General features: G+C 41.5%; 1 protein-coding gene across 3 annotated transcripts in view; it reads left to right on the top strand.

Annotated features, from left to right (window-relative positions):
• LARGE1 (LARGE xylosyl- and glucuronyltransferase 1) overlaps positions 1-15,656 on the top strand; it is a 282,931-nt gene that overhangs the window by 265,366 nt on the left and 1,909 nt on the right. For 2 of the 3 annotated variants that reach the window (XM_021553947.4, XM_077783379.2), the window contains 2 exons: positions 2,337-2,532; positions 6,592-9,733. In XM_021553947.4, the coding sequence (XP_021409622.2) occupies positions 2,337-2,532; positions 6,592-6,789 (394 nt within the window). In that variant the 3' untranslated portion in view covers positions 6,790-9,733. Of the gene's footprint in view, positions 1-2,336; positions 2,533-6,591; positions 9,734-11,320; positions 11,536-13,090; positions 13,276-15,656 lie in introns of those variants that run through there. The other variant, XR_014951769.1, reaches the window with a different exon arrangement.

Below are 15,656 nucleotides of genomic sequence, written 5' to 3'. Positions count from 1 at the left end.
GACCTCCATGGAATGGTGCCTGCTTATCTTTCTTTGCAGTACAGTTCATGTAGTCAGCCATTGACCAAGACCTAGTTCCAGCAGATTATCTGTGTATGAGCCCATATATATTGTATGTACAGGTATCTCTCAGTCACCAGCAGACTGGTGTATGTAATCCAATAATGCTATCACAATTCTTTTAATGTTCTCACAATTAGACTGTTTTCAGTCTAATTGCTTCTCCATCTCTACTGTGTGTACACCTCATTTGAGCATCCTCTATTAATTTACCTCTTTGTCAGTACCTTAGGTGTCCTTTTGCCTTTCTGTTTCCTTCTGCTCACATCAATCACTCTGAAGAGGCAAGTAAATAACTTCTGTTGTTAACAACCAAATCTCCTCCTTCCTTTCTGCTTTTTGTCTCTGCAGTCCCAGTTCCATATTTTCCCTTAATTGTCTCTTCCCAGTTATTTATTTTGCCCTTCTATTTTGCTCTCTTGACTCACAGAGGTTATATTTGAGCTGATATAGGTGGTTACACTGATACCTCCAAAAAGGGTGGAAAGAAAAATAATTCCTTTTATGGATAGTATCTTGTTACCCCGTTTAAATCAGTGAGAGAGTGTTACTAGAATCACAGCAGCATTTGGCTGCTTCTCTGCAGGAATCTCTCAATTAACCAAAGTTTGTATGGGCCTTTGAAGATACAAATCACTTCATAAGTGTTTAGCAGTCATTATTATTATTATTATTATCATAATTAATTTCAAAATGCCGGAGGTAGGATTTTAGAAGATACAGCACCCTCCACAATCTTATATAATTTTAAACCTCACATTGTGACTGTTGGGTTGTTGTTTTTTTTTTCCAGCATAGACTGCTGCACATTAGTGATTGGCTATGTTAGGCACTCATCTTCAAAAGAGACCAAGAAAAGGGATAGTTTTTTTGGCAATGATTCCAAAGGGCATTAACAGTTATAAGCATTGTTGTGAATCTGGCACTACTTTCTGATAATCTCTGGAGAATTATTTCACTGTCAGTTCTTCTAGCACAGAAGGGTTTTGTTTCTCCTGGTTCCTAGGTGAGATATCTGAAAGTGGTGAAATCTGTTTACAGTTTAGAATGTAACATACAAAGGACCATAAATGCAGCATACAAAAGACCATACGTTACTTGTGACCCCCAATGCCATAGTAATAATTCAGTCTTCCTGCACTGCCCTAAGCAGAGAGTCAGCAAAGCTGAACACCTCTGATTCTCCTATTACAATCCATCCAAATATGTCCAAATGAAAACTCCTAGGCTGTGATTTATATTCCTGTTTTTAGCAATGGCTTACAATGTTGTGAGAATTTCTGGGGTTTAAACATTACGTCATGCTGTAATTTTGCAATATTTAGTGCTCAAATCCCTTCACTTTTAGCATATGAGTCATCCCTGTGAATTCAATGTACCTTACTTTACAAATTGGCAGGATATTTGTTTTGTTCCTTCTGTTGCCTATCTATCTCAGTGTTGTAATACAGATACCTGCTATGCTTTTGTTTCTTTAATTAATCTATGAATCTGCAGAAAGAGCTTGTCTCATTGATTTTTGGAAAGTGTTAGAATAAGTGGGCGAGAGAGTCATTGACCCTGGCACTAATGGGGTGTATTCAAGCTGTGCTAGGAAGAGACCTGCTGTGACCTAAACAAGATTAGCAAAATATAAAAGGATCTTTTTCTGTAAATCAAATTGATTACCTTACTGAAGATCACAGGAATACTCCCCACAATGTAGAATTCAGAGCAGAAAGCCTTTATGTAATATTTTACTTATTAATGTAATTATGCAGCTTGGTTCCTGCCATAGTAATAACTGTAATTAATAAAATGGAACATCTATCCAGAGCTGCAGGTGTCTCTCATGCAAATTATAAAATTGCCTATAAAACAGAATGTTACCATGGTGGGGAAATAGCTAATTTTAGGGACTTTATCTGAGCTGCAGATTTCCACACCGATTTTAGAGCACCAACCGAAGCAGCTGCTTGGTTGCTAGGAATAAGACACAGCACTTATAGTGCAGATGAACTGACAGGGTACTGTGTAATGGTTTCTCACATTAGCATGAGGTACTGTTTTCACACTATCCTTCACCAGCTAGATGTGTTTAAGCATTGAGCTCTGGGAGGCATGCTGGAAATAGTCCTAGAAATTGCCTCCGATGCATCCTGAAAATGATGATGTGAACTGTAAGCTAATGTCCTTATTTTTGAGCATTTCATCTAACAGGTAATATTCTGTTGCCTCGCCAGGATGCTTTCTATCTAATTGCCTCCCCACGTCCCTGCCGTTTATGTCTGTTTCAGGTACCACGTCTGGACGAAAGGGCACGCGCCAACAAATTTTGCCAAGTGGCGAACGGCCACCACCCCCTACCGCGTGGAGTGGGAAGCAGACTTTGAGCCATACGTCGTCGTGAGGAAGGACTGCCCGGAGTATGACAGGCGCTTCGTGGGATTTGGCTGGAACAAAGTAGCTCACATCATGGAACTGGATGCACAGGTGAGGAGATGACACACGAGTGTCTCACCCAGGGCTTTGCAGCAGGGTTGCTGCAGGAATCTCTCTGTGTCCTGTAGGAAGGTGTCACGCTTTGTAACACCGAAGTGTTCATCTGGCCTTACTGAGCTCCTTAATGAGTGCTTCATGAGTTGGGAACGCTTTGTTTAATGTTTGTCAAGAATTAAATGAAGAGCTGAGTCTGAGTTCATTTATTTGTCAGTTCTAAGAAATTAATTGTTTTGCAGAGGCACAACCCCTGTAGTGCTCTCCTCCTGACCGAAGCATTGCAGCAGTTGTTGCCAATCCCACCACTTATTAAGGAACACATAGACCTAGCTGGATTTTTTCCATTAAATTGAGGTTTATGAGTCCCAAATATTAATCTACAATTCAAAAATTAGTCTTCAGTTGAATTCAGGCAAGCATCTTTAATTTCTGGCTGGGATTTACAGCACATTTCTGCAAAGCTGAAGTCTTTACATTTCCAAAGTCTGGGGCTGTGGTGCTGACTCTAAAGGATCCAGGTACTTGAGCCTTAGGCTACCTGTTTCTTGGATCTGTGACTTGGGATGAAGCCGCTGGGCAGAATTTATAATAATAAGGATGCAGAGAAAACTCAGGAGTCCCAAACTGGCACCAGAGCTCTCAGAGTTGCCAAGGTCCCTACTGCCAACCTAAATCTTAGAGGCTGGCAGTGACTATGGCTCCATGGGAGCCCAGTGCTGCTGCTCACTAAAATGGCAGGATTTGCATCACCTTGCTGTTCTTGGATGAGGAGCTACCCACTGTGCTCATCAGCAAGGTCTGGGTCATGGCATTTCTTTTTAGTTTGTTGTAGTTTTTTCCAGTTTGGTTTCAATCCCAGTGTTTGAACTAGTAGCAAAAAAAATAGGTTTTGGTGATCTTTATCCTTCTGTGATAGCTTCTGCTATGAATCTGGAATAGCATAGAGCAGATCTTCTGTGCTCAAGTCTTACTAGTTTATGAGAAGCAGAGCAGCTCAAGGCTTGGACCAAGTTCATGGGAGATTGTATCTCTGGAGTGTGGGCTACAGTGTTATTTGTGCTCAGGCATGTGTGGGAAGGATATTTTCTACTTCCGCTTGCAAGACCACATGGGCTGGCAGCCACTTGCCCTCTGTTTGCCAAGGGCATTCCCAGCAAATTTGTACCTATCTACATGGCAAAAAGTTTTTACAGACTAGAAAAAAAATTGTCCCTTATATTAATAATACTTTGCTATAGCACTGCAATTTTCCAGTGCATTTTTGAAGCATTAATTAATTAACCATCAGTTGTGGTTTATTATTTGTTAATATGGGTATCAAGGCTTATGTTCCCAGTGGCAGCTCTTAGGTAGCATTCAGGATTTAACTCTTGTGTTCAGAGGTGTCTGCCCAGCACAGGGATTCACACATGGAAAATGAAAACAGTTTTCAAGGTTGATCATAGCACAATTATTTTAAATGACCATTGGGTTGGAATTAACTCTGGGAAATTGTTTTTGTCTTCCAGCCTTGAGTACAGTATCACATTCAAAAGAAGTTTCATTTTCCTCGGCAGCAATATGGGTATTGGCAGGTTCTTCCACAAATGAGCCTAGAGGAGACATGGGATGGCACAGCCACTTTCCCTGCGGCATTCCTCTGCTCTGGGGCTTGCACAGATCAGGTTGCTGCCAGCTGCTTGGCTGGCTTCATTACCAGCAGGCAGAGCAGTTTCTCAGTTATTTCACTGCTCCTCACGATTGCAGTGTCTGTCAAGAGGTCTGTTCCAGATCCCTTTCCAAGTGCCTGTGCCACTGCCATCCCTCAGAGCAGGACATGGCATGGAGATAATTGTCATTGTTATTCTGGGAGCATGCAGGTGTCCACTGAGCTGGATGCTGTACAAATGCACAGATAAAGCCAGTCTCCATCTAAAGAATTTGTAATCTAGGAGATAGGGACAGAGGTTCCTGCAAGTGCATTGCCTTCTCAAGAGAGGCTTCCGTGTTGTAGGGCAAGGTCATTAGGAAACTTTTCCCTACCTTTCCACTCCAGGACTGAGTGTCCTGTTTTTCAGGACCCTAGCCCAGCTTATTTCAAAGGGGATTATTAGCAGTAGACTCAAAGTTTTTTGAAAGGCTTTATGTGTCTGAAGGCCATTCAGAGGGATGGAACGCTGCTGTGCTGAACAGTTAGCACTGCAGAGTGTAGACAGTCCCTCACCTGCAGTATTACAGACTTGAGATGCAAATAGAAAACAAAGAAAAGGTTGTATGAGGGGAATACATCTTCCTTTGCAGCTCCATAGAATGGTTTTCTGTAGTTTGTAGTTTGTAGTTTATCATCTCTCCTCACTCCATGGTGCCAGACTTTGGTTTCACATTTGGTTCCCCATTAGTCCTAAGCACCTTCCACCTGAATAAATTCTGCCTGTGAGCATCACATTATTTTGCTCTTGCTATACATTCTTCACTCCAAACAGAAACTCAGAGGACCCCATTCCTATATATGACAACATTGTAAATTGACACAAAGATTTACCACTTTAGCAGTGTCTGTCAGGGAACAGGCATTCTCATCGGGAAGAAGGAGCTGCATCTGTACTTAGCTGTCCAGCACACACAGGTGAAAGACTCAGGTTTATCAGCACAAGTGTGTTTTTTCCCATAAATCTCTTTCCCTACTAAAATATTTTGGGGTACTCTGCCTCTTTGCTGCAGATATTCTTTGTCTCTGCACAGACTCCTAAATCTACAAGTGACTGGGCATTGCAGGGGACCACTTGCTATAAAGCCACCATGCTCTGTGACTCTTCCTTCCCTGGCCAGTTTCTTTTGTGGAGAGGGTTAATGAATCAATCCAGGAACAGCTGTAGATAGAAACTGTGTGGGAAAGTAGGAAATTTGCCTGTGGAGGCTTCAAAGTTTCTTTGTAATTTGCATCCAATACAACTCAGACTTCCTGAAATTCCATTTGAAAAATGTGGTTTGGGTACTTCATTTGGCTACAGAATAATGAGGTTCAATGCCATACCCAGTTCCTTGCAGAAGATACCTGCTTGTTGCGTATCCCACACAGCTTGTCTAAGAATCAGTCTTTTCTGAGCTTTGCTCTAATCCTCATATATTTACCTGTAAAAATTGAAAGACTTTAACAGGAATAATGGAGACTTTAATCAACCATCATTTTTTAACAACAAAAATTGTCACTGAACTTGGTCAGATATAAAGAGAATAAGAGAAGTTTTACAGAAGAAGGAGAGTTAACAGAGTATCTCAAAATTTGTGAGGGAGAACTTAATTTGAGTAAAAATGTCTCAAAGCATATGGAATTAGCAGGTTCATTTTCACACATTGCCTATAAATGATACCATATTTTCCCCTTATTTCAGGTTTATAAATAGCTTTGGACAGTTTTGTCTCTGTAAGTATCTTAGCATATAGGCAAAGCAACACATGTCGTGCAGCTTTGCCTTTGTAAATGTAGCTTATTCCAGCATCCCAAGAAAAATAAATTTTAGGGGCAAAAACGTGTTTTTGCATGGACACTTGAGACTTGTGCTGTGTAGTCACAGCAGTGTTGCTGCAATCACACTCCTGAAAAATCTGTGTGGCAGACATGGCTTCAGGTGTGCCTTTTGTACTATTTCCCCATTATTTGGCTTATATGGAGCAAAATTCTTTAAAATAGTTGGGTTTTTTTTACCATGAGGGTGGTAAAGCACTGGTGGAGATTATCCAGAGGGAGGGTGGATCCTCCATCTCTGGAAACATGTAATGTCAGGTTGGATGGGGCTCTGGCAGCCTGATCTAGTTGAAGAGATCCCTGCTCATTGCAGGAAGGTTGGTCTAGTAACGGTGCCTTTTTTTTACAAAAAGAGAAAGTAGATCTCTTAAAAACCAAGAAAAAGCTACTTGAAAAAAGAAAGGCAGCTTGTTTGAGATCCCCGATTTTGTTTGTTGTTTGTTGTTGCTGAGACACAAACCACACCGTTACGCGCTGGAGCAGGTTTGGCTGTGGAGGTGCCTTGCAGGAGGCTGGGATCCTCTCACAGCCGTGTCTTTGTCCCGCAGGAGTACGAGTTCACGGTGCTGCCCAACGCCTACATGATCCACATGCCGCACGCGCCCAGCTTCGACATCACCAAGTTCCGCTCCAACAAGCAATACCGCATCTGTCTCAAGACGCTGAAGGAGGAGTTCCAGCAGGACATGTCGCGCCACTACGGCTTCGCGGCCCTCAAATACCTCACGGCAGAGAACAACAGTTAGCGCCGTGGGGCCCGTGCCCGGCCCGCAGGGACACCGAGGCAAGAGCCGCCCAGCCCCTGGGGCCTGGGCTTCGAACTCCAAACTGAGAAACACTTCCTGTTTTTATAGCATACTTGGCAGTTCTAACAGTAGAAATGTGAAGTGACATGTCTTCGGACTATGCTCGTTCGTCCCTTCCCCGGCTGCCCCAGGTCTGTCAGCTTTAGCACTCGTGAGGTGTCTGCGAGTGGGGCCGGCCGGGCGCCCTCCGAGCCACCCAAGGTGGGGACTGAGCAGGGGCTGGGATTGCACTCCGCTCTCTTGACTGCAGAGCAAGACAGACCTTCAGAATATAGGGTTTCATGTTGCTATTTAATAATTTGACATGCTTTTTATCTGTAAAGGAAGATCTTCGGGTCGCTGTCCTGTGAATTTCAAATCTGCACTACTCTAAAAGAGAACTTTCACCTGTGAACTTTCACAGGGGCCCTGTTAACGTGGATGACCTTGTTAATGCAGGATGAGCCAAAGGTCTGAATTAGCCTTGAAAACACAGGGGACACTTATACAATACTGCACTCCTGAGAAGGTGTGTTACTGGTTCAGTTGTATACATGATATTGATTGGTCTTTTCTTCTCAAATTAATTGTTTTCAGGAAAATCCCCTCTATCCCACCCTGCCTTTGCCCCAGTCCTAAATGCTGCTCCTTTCCTTGCCAAGGAAATATCTCCCTTGTGTTTCTTTGCCATCTTCAGTTTTGGTGGTCCAGTAAAGAAGATCAGTAGGTCTGCCAGAAAGTGAACAAAACTTGTCAGTTTAAAGTCTGTTTTCATCAGAGCAACTTGTTCACACGTGTCTCATAAGATAAAGGGCCTGGCTCTAACCCTTTATCTTTTTTAGGCAAGAATTGGATTTTACCTGTAAGGCACATTGTACCAGGGGAATACTGATTTGTAGGCTCATTTCAGTGCTGCCCATCCATGAAGGCACTGGGCCTTAGGCTTTAAGTGGACTTCTTTGCTTGAACAGTGAATACAAACTAGTAAAAAGGTAACTAGTAGCCTTGGTGCTCTCCTGCTGCCTGCTGCAAGGTCTCAGAACTACTTCGTTAAAGGAGTTTATAATTAAAAGGAGCAGAACTGTTAGGAATAAACTCCCCATTGGACGGGGAGAAAAGAATGTGTTGGGAATCTGAGTGAGTGTTTGCTTGAACGTGGACTGGTCAAGTTCACAACATCGGTACACACAGGAATTTCCTGGAGGGCGAACAGGAACCTAACAAGAAAACTGCAGAAAACAAGACACTGGACTTTTTGCCATTTTCTTTATCTTCAGTATTAATGTTGTGTTTACATGGGAGGAGGAGATGAGGTGCACTACCCCTTTCAGGGCTATTTGTAATTTCTGTTGCAATGTTAATAGAGGAAGCAGAAACAACTCAGTGAGAAATGTGTCTGTCTCCCTACCCCAAACCCCAAACAACTACATGTACCAATACCACTGCCTGAGCTGGGAAATGGATCCATATTGCGTTCTGCCCACGTTTTTCCATTTTGCTTTTCAGCCACTGGACCTTCTATTTTCCTCCCCACCTCATCCCTCTAGAGCTTGGTTTTATTTCTAACCTGACATTTTGTGAGTGATTTCTGTTACGGTGGAAACCACGCAGTTAAACCAGACATTTAAACTACAAATATCAGTTCATCATTTTGTGTATATATAAGAAAAGCCAAAAAAGGCAATGTCTTTGACAAGAAATAAAAAGGGGCGGGAGGCTGTGTGTAGTTCTCACTTTTTCCCCTGGGAGTGTTGGCTGCATAAGAATGTATCACTGCATAATTTTCCAAAAAGCTTATTTTTCTGTTCTTAATGGCTTTATGTAAAGATTTACATATAAAGCTGGAGAGAGCTGGGAACAAGTGACATTAGTGCTCAGTTCTGGCTGAGATATGTTCTTTTAAAAACATCAAAGTCTTAAATCCCCAAGTCCTGTATTACAGGCACAGGTCACTGTGCTGATTGAGAGCGAGAAGAACCCTGCAGCACAGAGGCTGTTGATTAGCCAGTGTGCAGAAGGATCCCTAAAGCTGATCTAAGAGAGGCTAACACTCATTGTACTTACATGAAATCTCCAGTCAGAGCTTCAGTGTGGCCACCATTATGTTCCATATGTATTAAAAATTTTCAGTTCCAGATGTACATTTCTCCTTGGCTTAACAACATTGCCCAAGGATAGGCTGGATTGCCCTACAGCAGCATAACCTGTACGTTATTTGGCTGTTCCATTATCAGCATTCTTCTCATTATTCTCTTCTCAGTGGTGAAGGATGGGGCATCAGGGAGGTAATGATTTGCTACTTGGCCTGTAGAGTGAGTTTTGGGGCCTCCCAGGTAGGCTTAGGTGTGCTGGCTGGCGTAACCAGCTCAGAAATTGGTAGTAGGTACAGAGTCCCTTTTTTGTCCTTATAGACACTGTACTGACTTGTATGTGTCATGTCATATTTGTCTCTGTGCTTCATAATTTGAGAGGTGTGAGTCTTGGGGGGTTTTAGCACATTTCAAACAATTTACCTGGTGGCAAGTTAGGATTGCATATCTGTCTGTAACTGCCAGGGCTCCTACAACACCATGAAAAAACCTACCACTGGCAACCAAAAAAATTCCCAACTCAGTTATAACACTGGCTGTCTTCCAGTCCTCTGCTGTAGTAAGTATTTGCTAGGAACTTTGTTACTTAATTTTCAGTTTTCTCCTGAAATCTTCCAGAAGTAGCAGATAAACCTGGTGATTTAATGCCTTTGATTTTTTTGATTTGTTCCACCAACTTCTCTCTTGAGTCTTCAATCTATGACCTCTCCTTATCTTTGATATTTGGAAAGTGTGAGTCTCTCGTTTAGATACCATTCCAGCACCCTCTGAGTGAAGACTGATGCAAATAAATCATTTAGATTCTTGGCAATGTCCTTACTGTCTTTAATTGTTTCTTCTACTTGTTTGGGGCGGCCTGCCCATTATCTCCACTTTCTGCTTCTGGTGTACTGAACAAATGTTCATTTTCAGTTTTAACTCCCTACTGTTTGCTCTTCAGATTCCCTCTTAGCTTCCTCAAACTCCATCTTAACTATTACATACCTTCCTTTTAGCTTTACACAGTTTTATTTCCATTCTCTGAAGATTTTCTATTTAGCCTGAATAACTTCTAACATTTTTCATTTAGTCATATCAACATTTCCCTGTCTTTGTCTTCCATTCATCCAAGGGGTACCATACTCCATGGCTGTCTATCAGCCCTTTCTATTTTAATCTGAGGATTTCAGGTTTTCTAGTCCTGTTTTTTTAGAGCCATTGATTCTTTAGAAAGAAAAAGATGGTTTTATTTTTAAATTTACCTTTAATGTCACCCTACTAGGTTTTGAGGATATTTTCCTTTTTCACCTTCCTAAATTCTCACCTTTTCCTAATTAGGGGATCAGAAATAAAGTATTACAGAAATTGGGCTCTTATCTTGACATATTTTTCTGTGTCTCCCTTTTCCCTCTCCACTACAAATCACTGACATCTAGGAGTCATTGCAAACTTTTCAAGTCCCAAAGCCAGAACTGTGTATTTTCCAGCACCTTTTAATATCCCACCACTTTCAGACATAATTATTATTCCAAATAATAACCTGCTGCCTGGCACCTAGTCCTCCTCTTTTTGTTTTCATGCTTCTTCCTGTAACAGGCTCTGCAAGTCTCAAGTTTCGGGTGAAACACTTATTTGATACCTTATCATACCTCTCTGATAAGTTTCCATTATTTTTCTCTCTTGTCACAGTAGATATATCTATATATAGAGATACACACACACACACACCCCTGCTGTAGTTTCCATCCTATCACTTTCTATCTAAGGATCATCTACCATTTGCCTGCATAGAAAATGTCTCTGTTTATCAGGGATAGTTCTTAGTATCTATCAGGTTTTTTCCCAAGTCCAAGCTGTAGTAATTCCTTCCAGCCATGCTAGTTTCCTGTGTAAACAATCTGGTCCCATTTCATAATTTGCTAATTTTTTTTTTCTATTTGTAATCATTATCTTGGATGCCATGGCATAAAGGAATTAGCAGCTGTACCTGCAGTTCCATCGCCTTGGTTAGACTGAATATGACATACGTTCCCATTACTCCTAAAGCACTGATTTTTTACCTGGTTGGCTTCATGTGGTTTGTTGGTAAATCATAAGCTGCATTTTCCTTTTACTGCAACAACAGAGGCACTTTGTAGTGTTATTTGCAGTAGCTGTTGCAGCAGAGCGAGCCCTGTGTTAGAGGGAAAAGCACAAAAACCTCGTCAGAACCGTAGCTGCTGTTTCTCTCCACAGGGGAAAATAAGGCCCTAGCACAGCTGAACAGTTTTATAAATGCCCTGCACAAAGCACATTGCACATCATTTTCTGGTAGGTATAATCATACATCGTCCAATTAAAAATGAAAAATACATTTTTAATGTTCTCATTTTTATGTGCAGTTCTACCCAGAAGATAATGCATTTCCTTCTCTGTCTTGCCAGTTTCCCCCATTACTTCAGCCTGCCTAATAGCCCCATCTGTTTTCGGCTGAGAAAGATTAATGGCCAGAAGCACTGGGAGTCCTGGCAAATCAGCAGAGATATTACTCTTAGGCATTGCTCAGGACATTCCTTCCTGCTCTGCCAGATACTGTATGGGTGTTCCTCAGGTTTCAGGGCAGCAGCAGCAGCAAAACACAGCAAGCTCAGCAAGTGGGGTAAGTGTCATTATTTATGAACTTCAGCCAAGTCTAACACTTTCAGTGGTGGGAGTGCTAGAAAGAGAATGTATCATTGTTAGCTCAAAACATATTTCAATATTAGGGGAAAAAAAAACAGCTAAGTTTCTGCAACTCTGCTAGGTGAAACGGGAACAAATAAGTCACTAGTAGAAAATGCCAGCCAATAATCAGGTATTTCCAGTGCAGTATTGAAGGCTTTGATAGCTCAATGAAGTAATTTTTACAGTAGTAATTAATAATGTATATTTAGATGATGTATTTACACCCAAACACTTGTATTGGGGATTATTTTAAGATTGTATATTGTTTCACAATATAAAATCGCTTGGAAAAGCTGCTGGCTGTGCACAGCAAATTATGGCTCAGGAAATGCTTACAAACCTGGATTTAGAAAAATCTTGCTTTTGTAAGAGTTTGGTTTTATGAGTAGTACACATTCCCAAAACAGAACATAAAGTCCATAAGAATTTCAAAAGGAGCTGTGTATGCATCAGTTGACTGAAACCTTTTCTTCTTACCCTTACTTGCGATTTGGAGTTTGTTTACAGAGTAGAAATATTATGTTGAGTTGAAAAAAAATAATCTGGGAATTAGAAAGCCAGCCATATATTTATTTGTGTGTTCAGTCGTATGAACATATTTGTTCAGACGTGTTAGTGGATACTCCAGTGTAAGTGTTAGGTCACTGAAAGTGTCAGGATGTAAGCAATCTGAAGCCCAGGCTTAGAGTTTAGTATCTGTTCAGTCATTGTGTGTAGTTTCTCCTCATATGGTAAGAGCAGCTTCCCTGCTCCCAGCAAATTACTATTTCTGTAGGGTTAAAATCTTAAATCTCTGCAGCATGAATTTGTGGAAATCACTGCACAGGTAGCAAAGGCTGCATTTGAGAGCTCCATGGTCCATTGCCACAAGACACAAAATTTCATTCTAAAAGAAATGGTTCTGACCTGAGGGTAATTCTCTGACCAGGGATTTAGACACCCTACCCTTACCAGACATGTTCAAGAAGAGGTCCCCAGATACATTAGGCCAGGAATTCAAGCCAAGCTTAGCCTATTTCTGAGTATTATGGCAACATAATTGTGAGTCAATGGATGTGTGAATTTTCAGCATTAACCATTACATCACAAGGCTTGTGATAAGGCTGTAAATTCAATCACATGGAAGTTAGAGGATCTGAAATTGCAGGTTGGTGGTGGAGTTGATTTGCTCATAAAACTTTCTGTCCCCTCACACATATATAGTAGGATGTCTGTACACAAATCTTCGTTCAGTTTTTTTTGAGGGAGTTCTCTTTCTTTCTCTGCACAGAGTGCATAATATTTGGGTGAATGAAGCAGCTGGGTGTATGATACTTCTTTTTACGTCTTCTTTCATTGAGGTTTTCATAATATGATAGCAGTCTTAACTTTGAGCAAAGACAGATTTTTTTTTTTCCCAAAGGATAGGTATACACTGTGATTTAGGAAAATCAGTTATCCCCCATGCTCTCAGGCTTTCAGAGCAGAACACCTGCAGTTCTATTCTACAGGCTTTTCTCATGTGGAGGGGATTCTATGAAGCTGATGGAAATCACACATTCAGAGGCCTTGCAGCTCTCACCCCCAGCCTACAAATGGTAACAGCTGAACTTGGAAGAGTGATGAATCCCAGCTCTGTCCAAGCATGTCTGCTCCATCACTGGGACCACTCTAAGAAGTATCAGCAGTCTGTCAGGTAAGCAAAGAAAAACGGAGCAAATAATTGCAGGTGGGGGTAGGATGGGTTTGTTTTAAGTAGCCAGATTTCCAGAGGAATGGGGAAGACAAGCATTTTGAAGTGCCTCAGAAGATCTGTTCATAGGATGTGTGGGCTGGACTAACCCCATTCTGGATTTGAGGTATTTCTTAACAAACACTGGCCAATGTGGCCCACCTGCAGTAAATTCTATGGATTGTAAAATTATAGAAAGCATGAGATTAAACCATTCTCAGCAGCTCAAAGATAGTTAATTTGTTTCAATTCTTTAGATTCCCACACTGATCCTTTGGTGCCCTTAAGAAAAAGGGAAAAAAAAGAAAAAGGTAATAGCAGCTTGATAACAGTAGGAGTCTTGACTATTCAGCCTTTCTTAAATTGTCAGCACTGAGGTCAATGGCTGGGGCAAAGCTGAAGTTAGTGAGGTTCATAGAATTTCTTCTTTTGATCTGCCTGTGGAACTCTTGTTCCAGCAGTGCTCTCCAGTGATGCTGTAAGGGAAGGAAGAGCTGTCCAATGTGGATGATCCATGAACTCTTAATCCAGTCAGACCTAACCGCCAGCAGCAGGAACGAAGGGGCACCACTGCCTGTGAATGTTTTTAGATGGCAATAGTGTGTTCATATGAAATCTCTTATTCTGATGATAGACTTCGCTGAGCTTTTCTGCATTTCAGATGTACACTTGCTGTGAGTGACAGAGGCCCCTTGGGGTGAGGAAAAGATGGGACTGAGCAGTTTGCTGCTCTAGAATGAGAACAAGAGATGTATGTATTTTCCCTTGACACCTTGTTCAGTGTTTACTAATTATATTAGCACCAATTAATCCAGCTGACCTGAGACTGTGTTCAGAATAGGCAGGAAGCTTCTGCTGTCTTGATAAAAGAATAGACAGATAAAGCAAAATTAGTTTTCTGTCCATAACATCAATGAATATTTCCATATGGGTTCAAATGGCTCACAGAGAGTTTACATCTTGTATTTTTTTACTGTTAAGGCTTCTTCAAAAAACAGCAAAGGCAATTAAAAAAAAAAAAAGTTATTGAGTACTGTAAGGACCCGCAAGGATTTACATTCACGGAGAGTCATCAATATAAAATATCCACCAAGTTAACCTTCCAGCTTATGTCATAAATGCAGAGAATACAGGCACTATCATCATCTTTCTGTTTACACTTCATAGAGCAAAAAAAGGCATGTACTAAAAAACAACTCTGAATCAGATCACCCAAGACATAAATATTTTCTAAACTTTATTCCTTTTAAATTTCCATTTTCATAAGTGAAATTAAAAGTTTGCAAAATATGTTTTATTCATGTTGTTCAATTTAGATATTTATATTCACAGTTGAACATGAGCCAGCAGTACCCTGGCAGCCAGGAGGGCCAACCCTGTCCTGGGGGGGATCAGGCACAGCATCACCAGCTGGGCAAGGGAGGAGATTGTCCCGCTCAGCTCTGCACTGGGGTGGCCTCACCTCAAGGGCTGGGGGCAGTTTTGGATTTCACAATATAATAAAGATCTAAAGCTCTCAGAGACCATCCAGAAAGATGCTGAAGGGTTTAGAGGGGGAAGCCATAGGAGGTGTGCCTGAGATAATTTGGCTTTTTCAGCCTGGAGAAGAAGGAACCTGCAGGGAGACCTCATTGCAATTAAAAATTCCTCATGAGGGCAAGAGGAGGTGCAGATACTGATCTATTCTCTCTGTGACGAGTGACAGAACCCAGGGACTGGCCTGAAGTTGTGTCAGGGGAGGTTTAGGTTGGATATCAGGAGAAGTTCTTCACCTAGAGGGTGGCTAGGACTGGAACAGGCTCTTCAGGGAAGTGGTCACAGCACCAATCCTGACAAAGATCAAAAAGCAGTTGGAAAATATTCTCAGGCACATGGCATGAGTTTAGGGGGTGGTGCTGTCCAGGGCCAGGAGTTGGACTTGGTGATCCTTGTGGGTCCTTTCCAACTCGGGACATTCTGTGATTCTATTCTATTTATTTTAATGTGTTGCAGCTTTCTTCTGCACTTGTCAGACTTGAAAACATGACAGCATTGTCTGTGGAGAACAGAACTGAGGGCTTGTTGAGTTGTCCTCTATGTTAGTGTAGGGAAAGTCTTTCCTGTAGCCTGGCGGATTTTTAAATTAGTTTGTGCTATCACAAGTTTTATTTCTACCTTAGCACTGTCTTTTCCAGTAATTATGAAAGTCTACTGGCTAATACCAAACCACGGCATGAGTTCATTACTGGAGCAATGTTTCTCACATGACACCACACAAATTTATTCTGCAGGGTTTTTTCAATTTTAATCTTCAAGCTACACCTGATTAAAATACCATAATTATGAAGCTGTAAAAACAGGTTCAC

The sequence above is a fragment of the Lonchura striata genome, chromosome 1A, assembly GCF_050655825.1.
Source record: "Lonchura striata isolate lonStrDom1 chromosome 1A, ASM5065582v1, whole genome shotgun sequence".
In the NCBI taxonomy this organism is placed as follows: domain Eukaryota; kingdom Metazoa; phylum Chordata; class Aves; order Passeriformes; family Estrildidae; genus Lonchura; species Lonchura striata.
The sequence above is the reverse complement of the archived record's forward strand: the minus strand, read 5'-3'. Positions and strand labels throughout refer to the sequence as shown.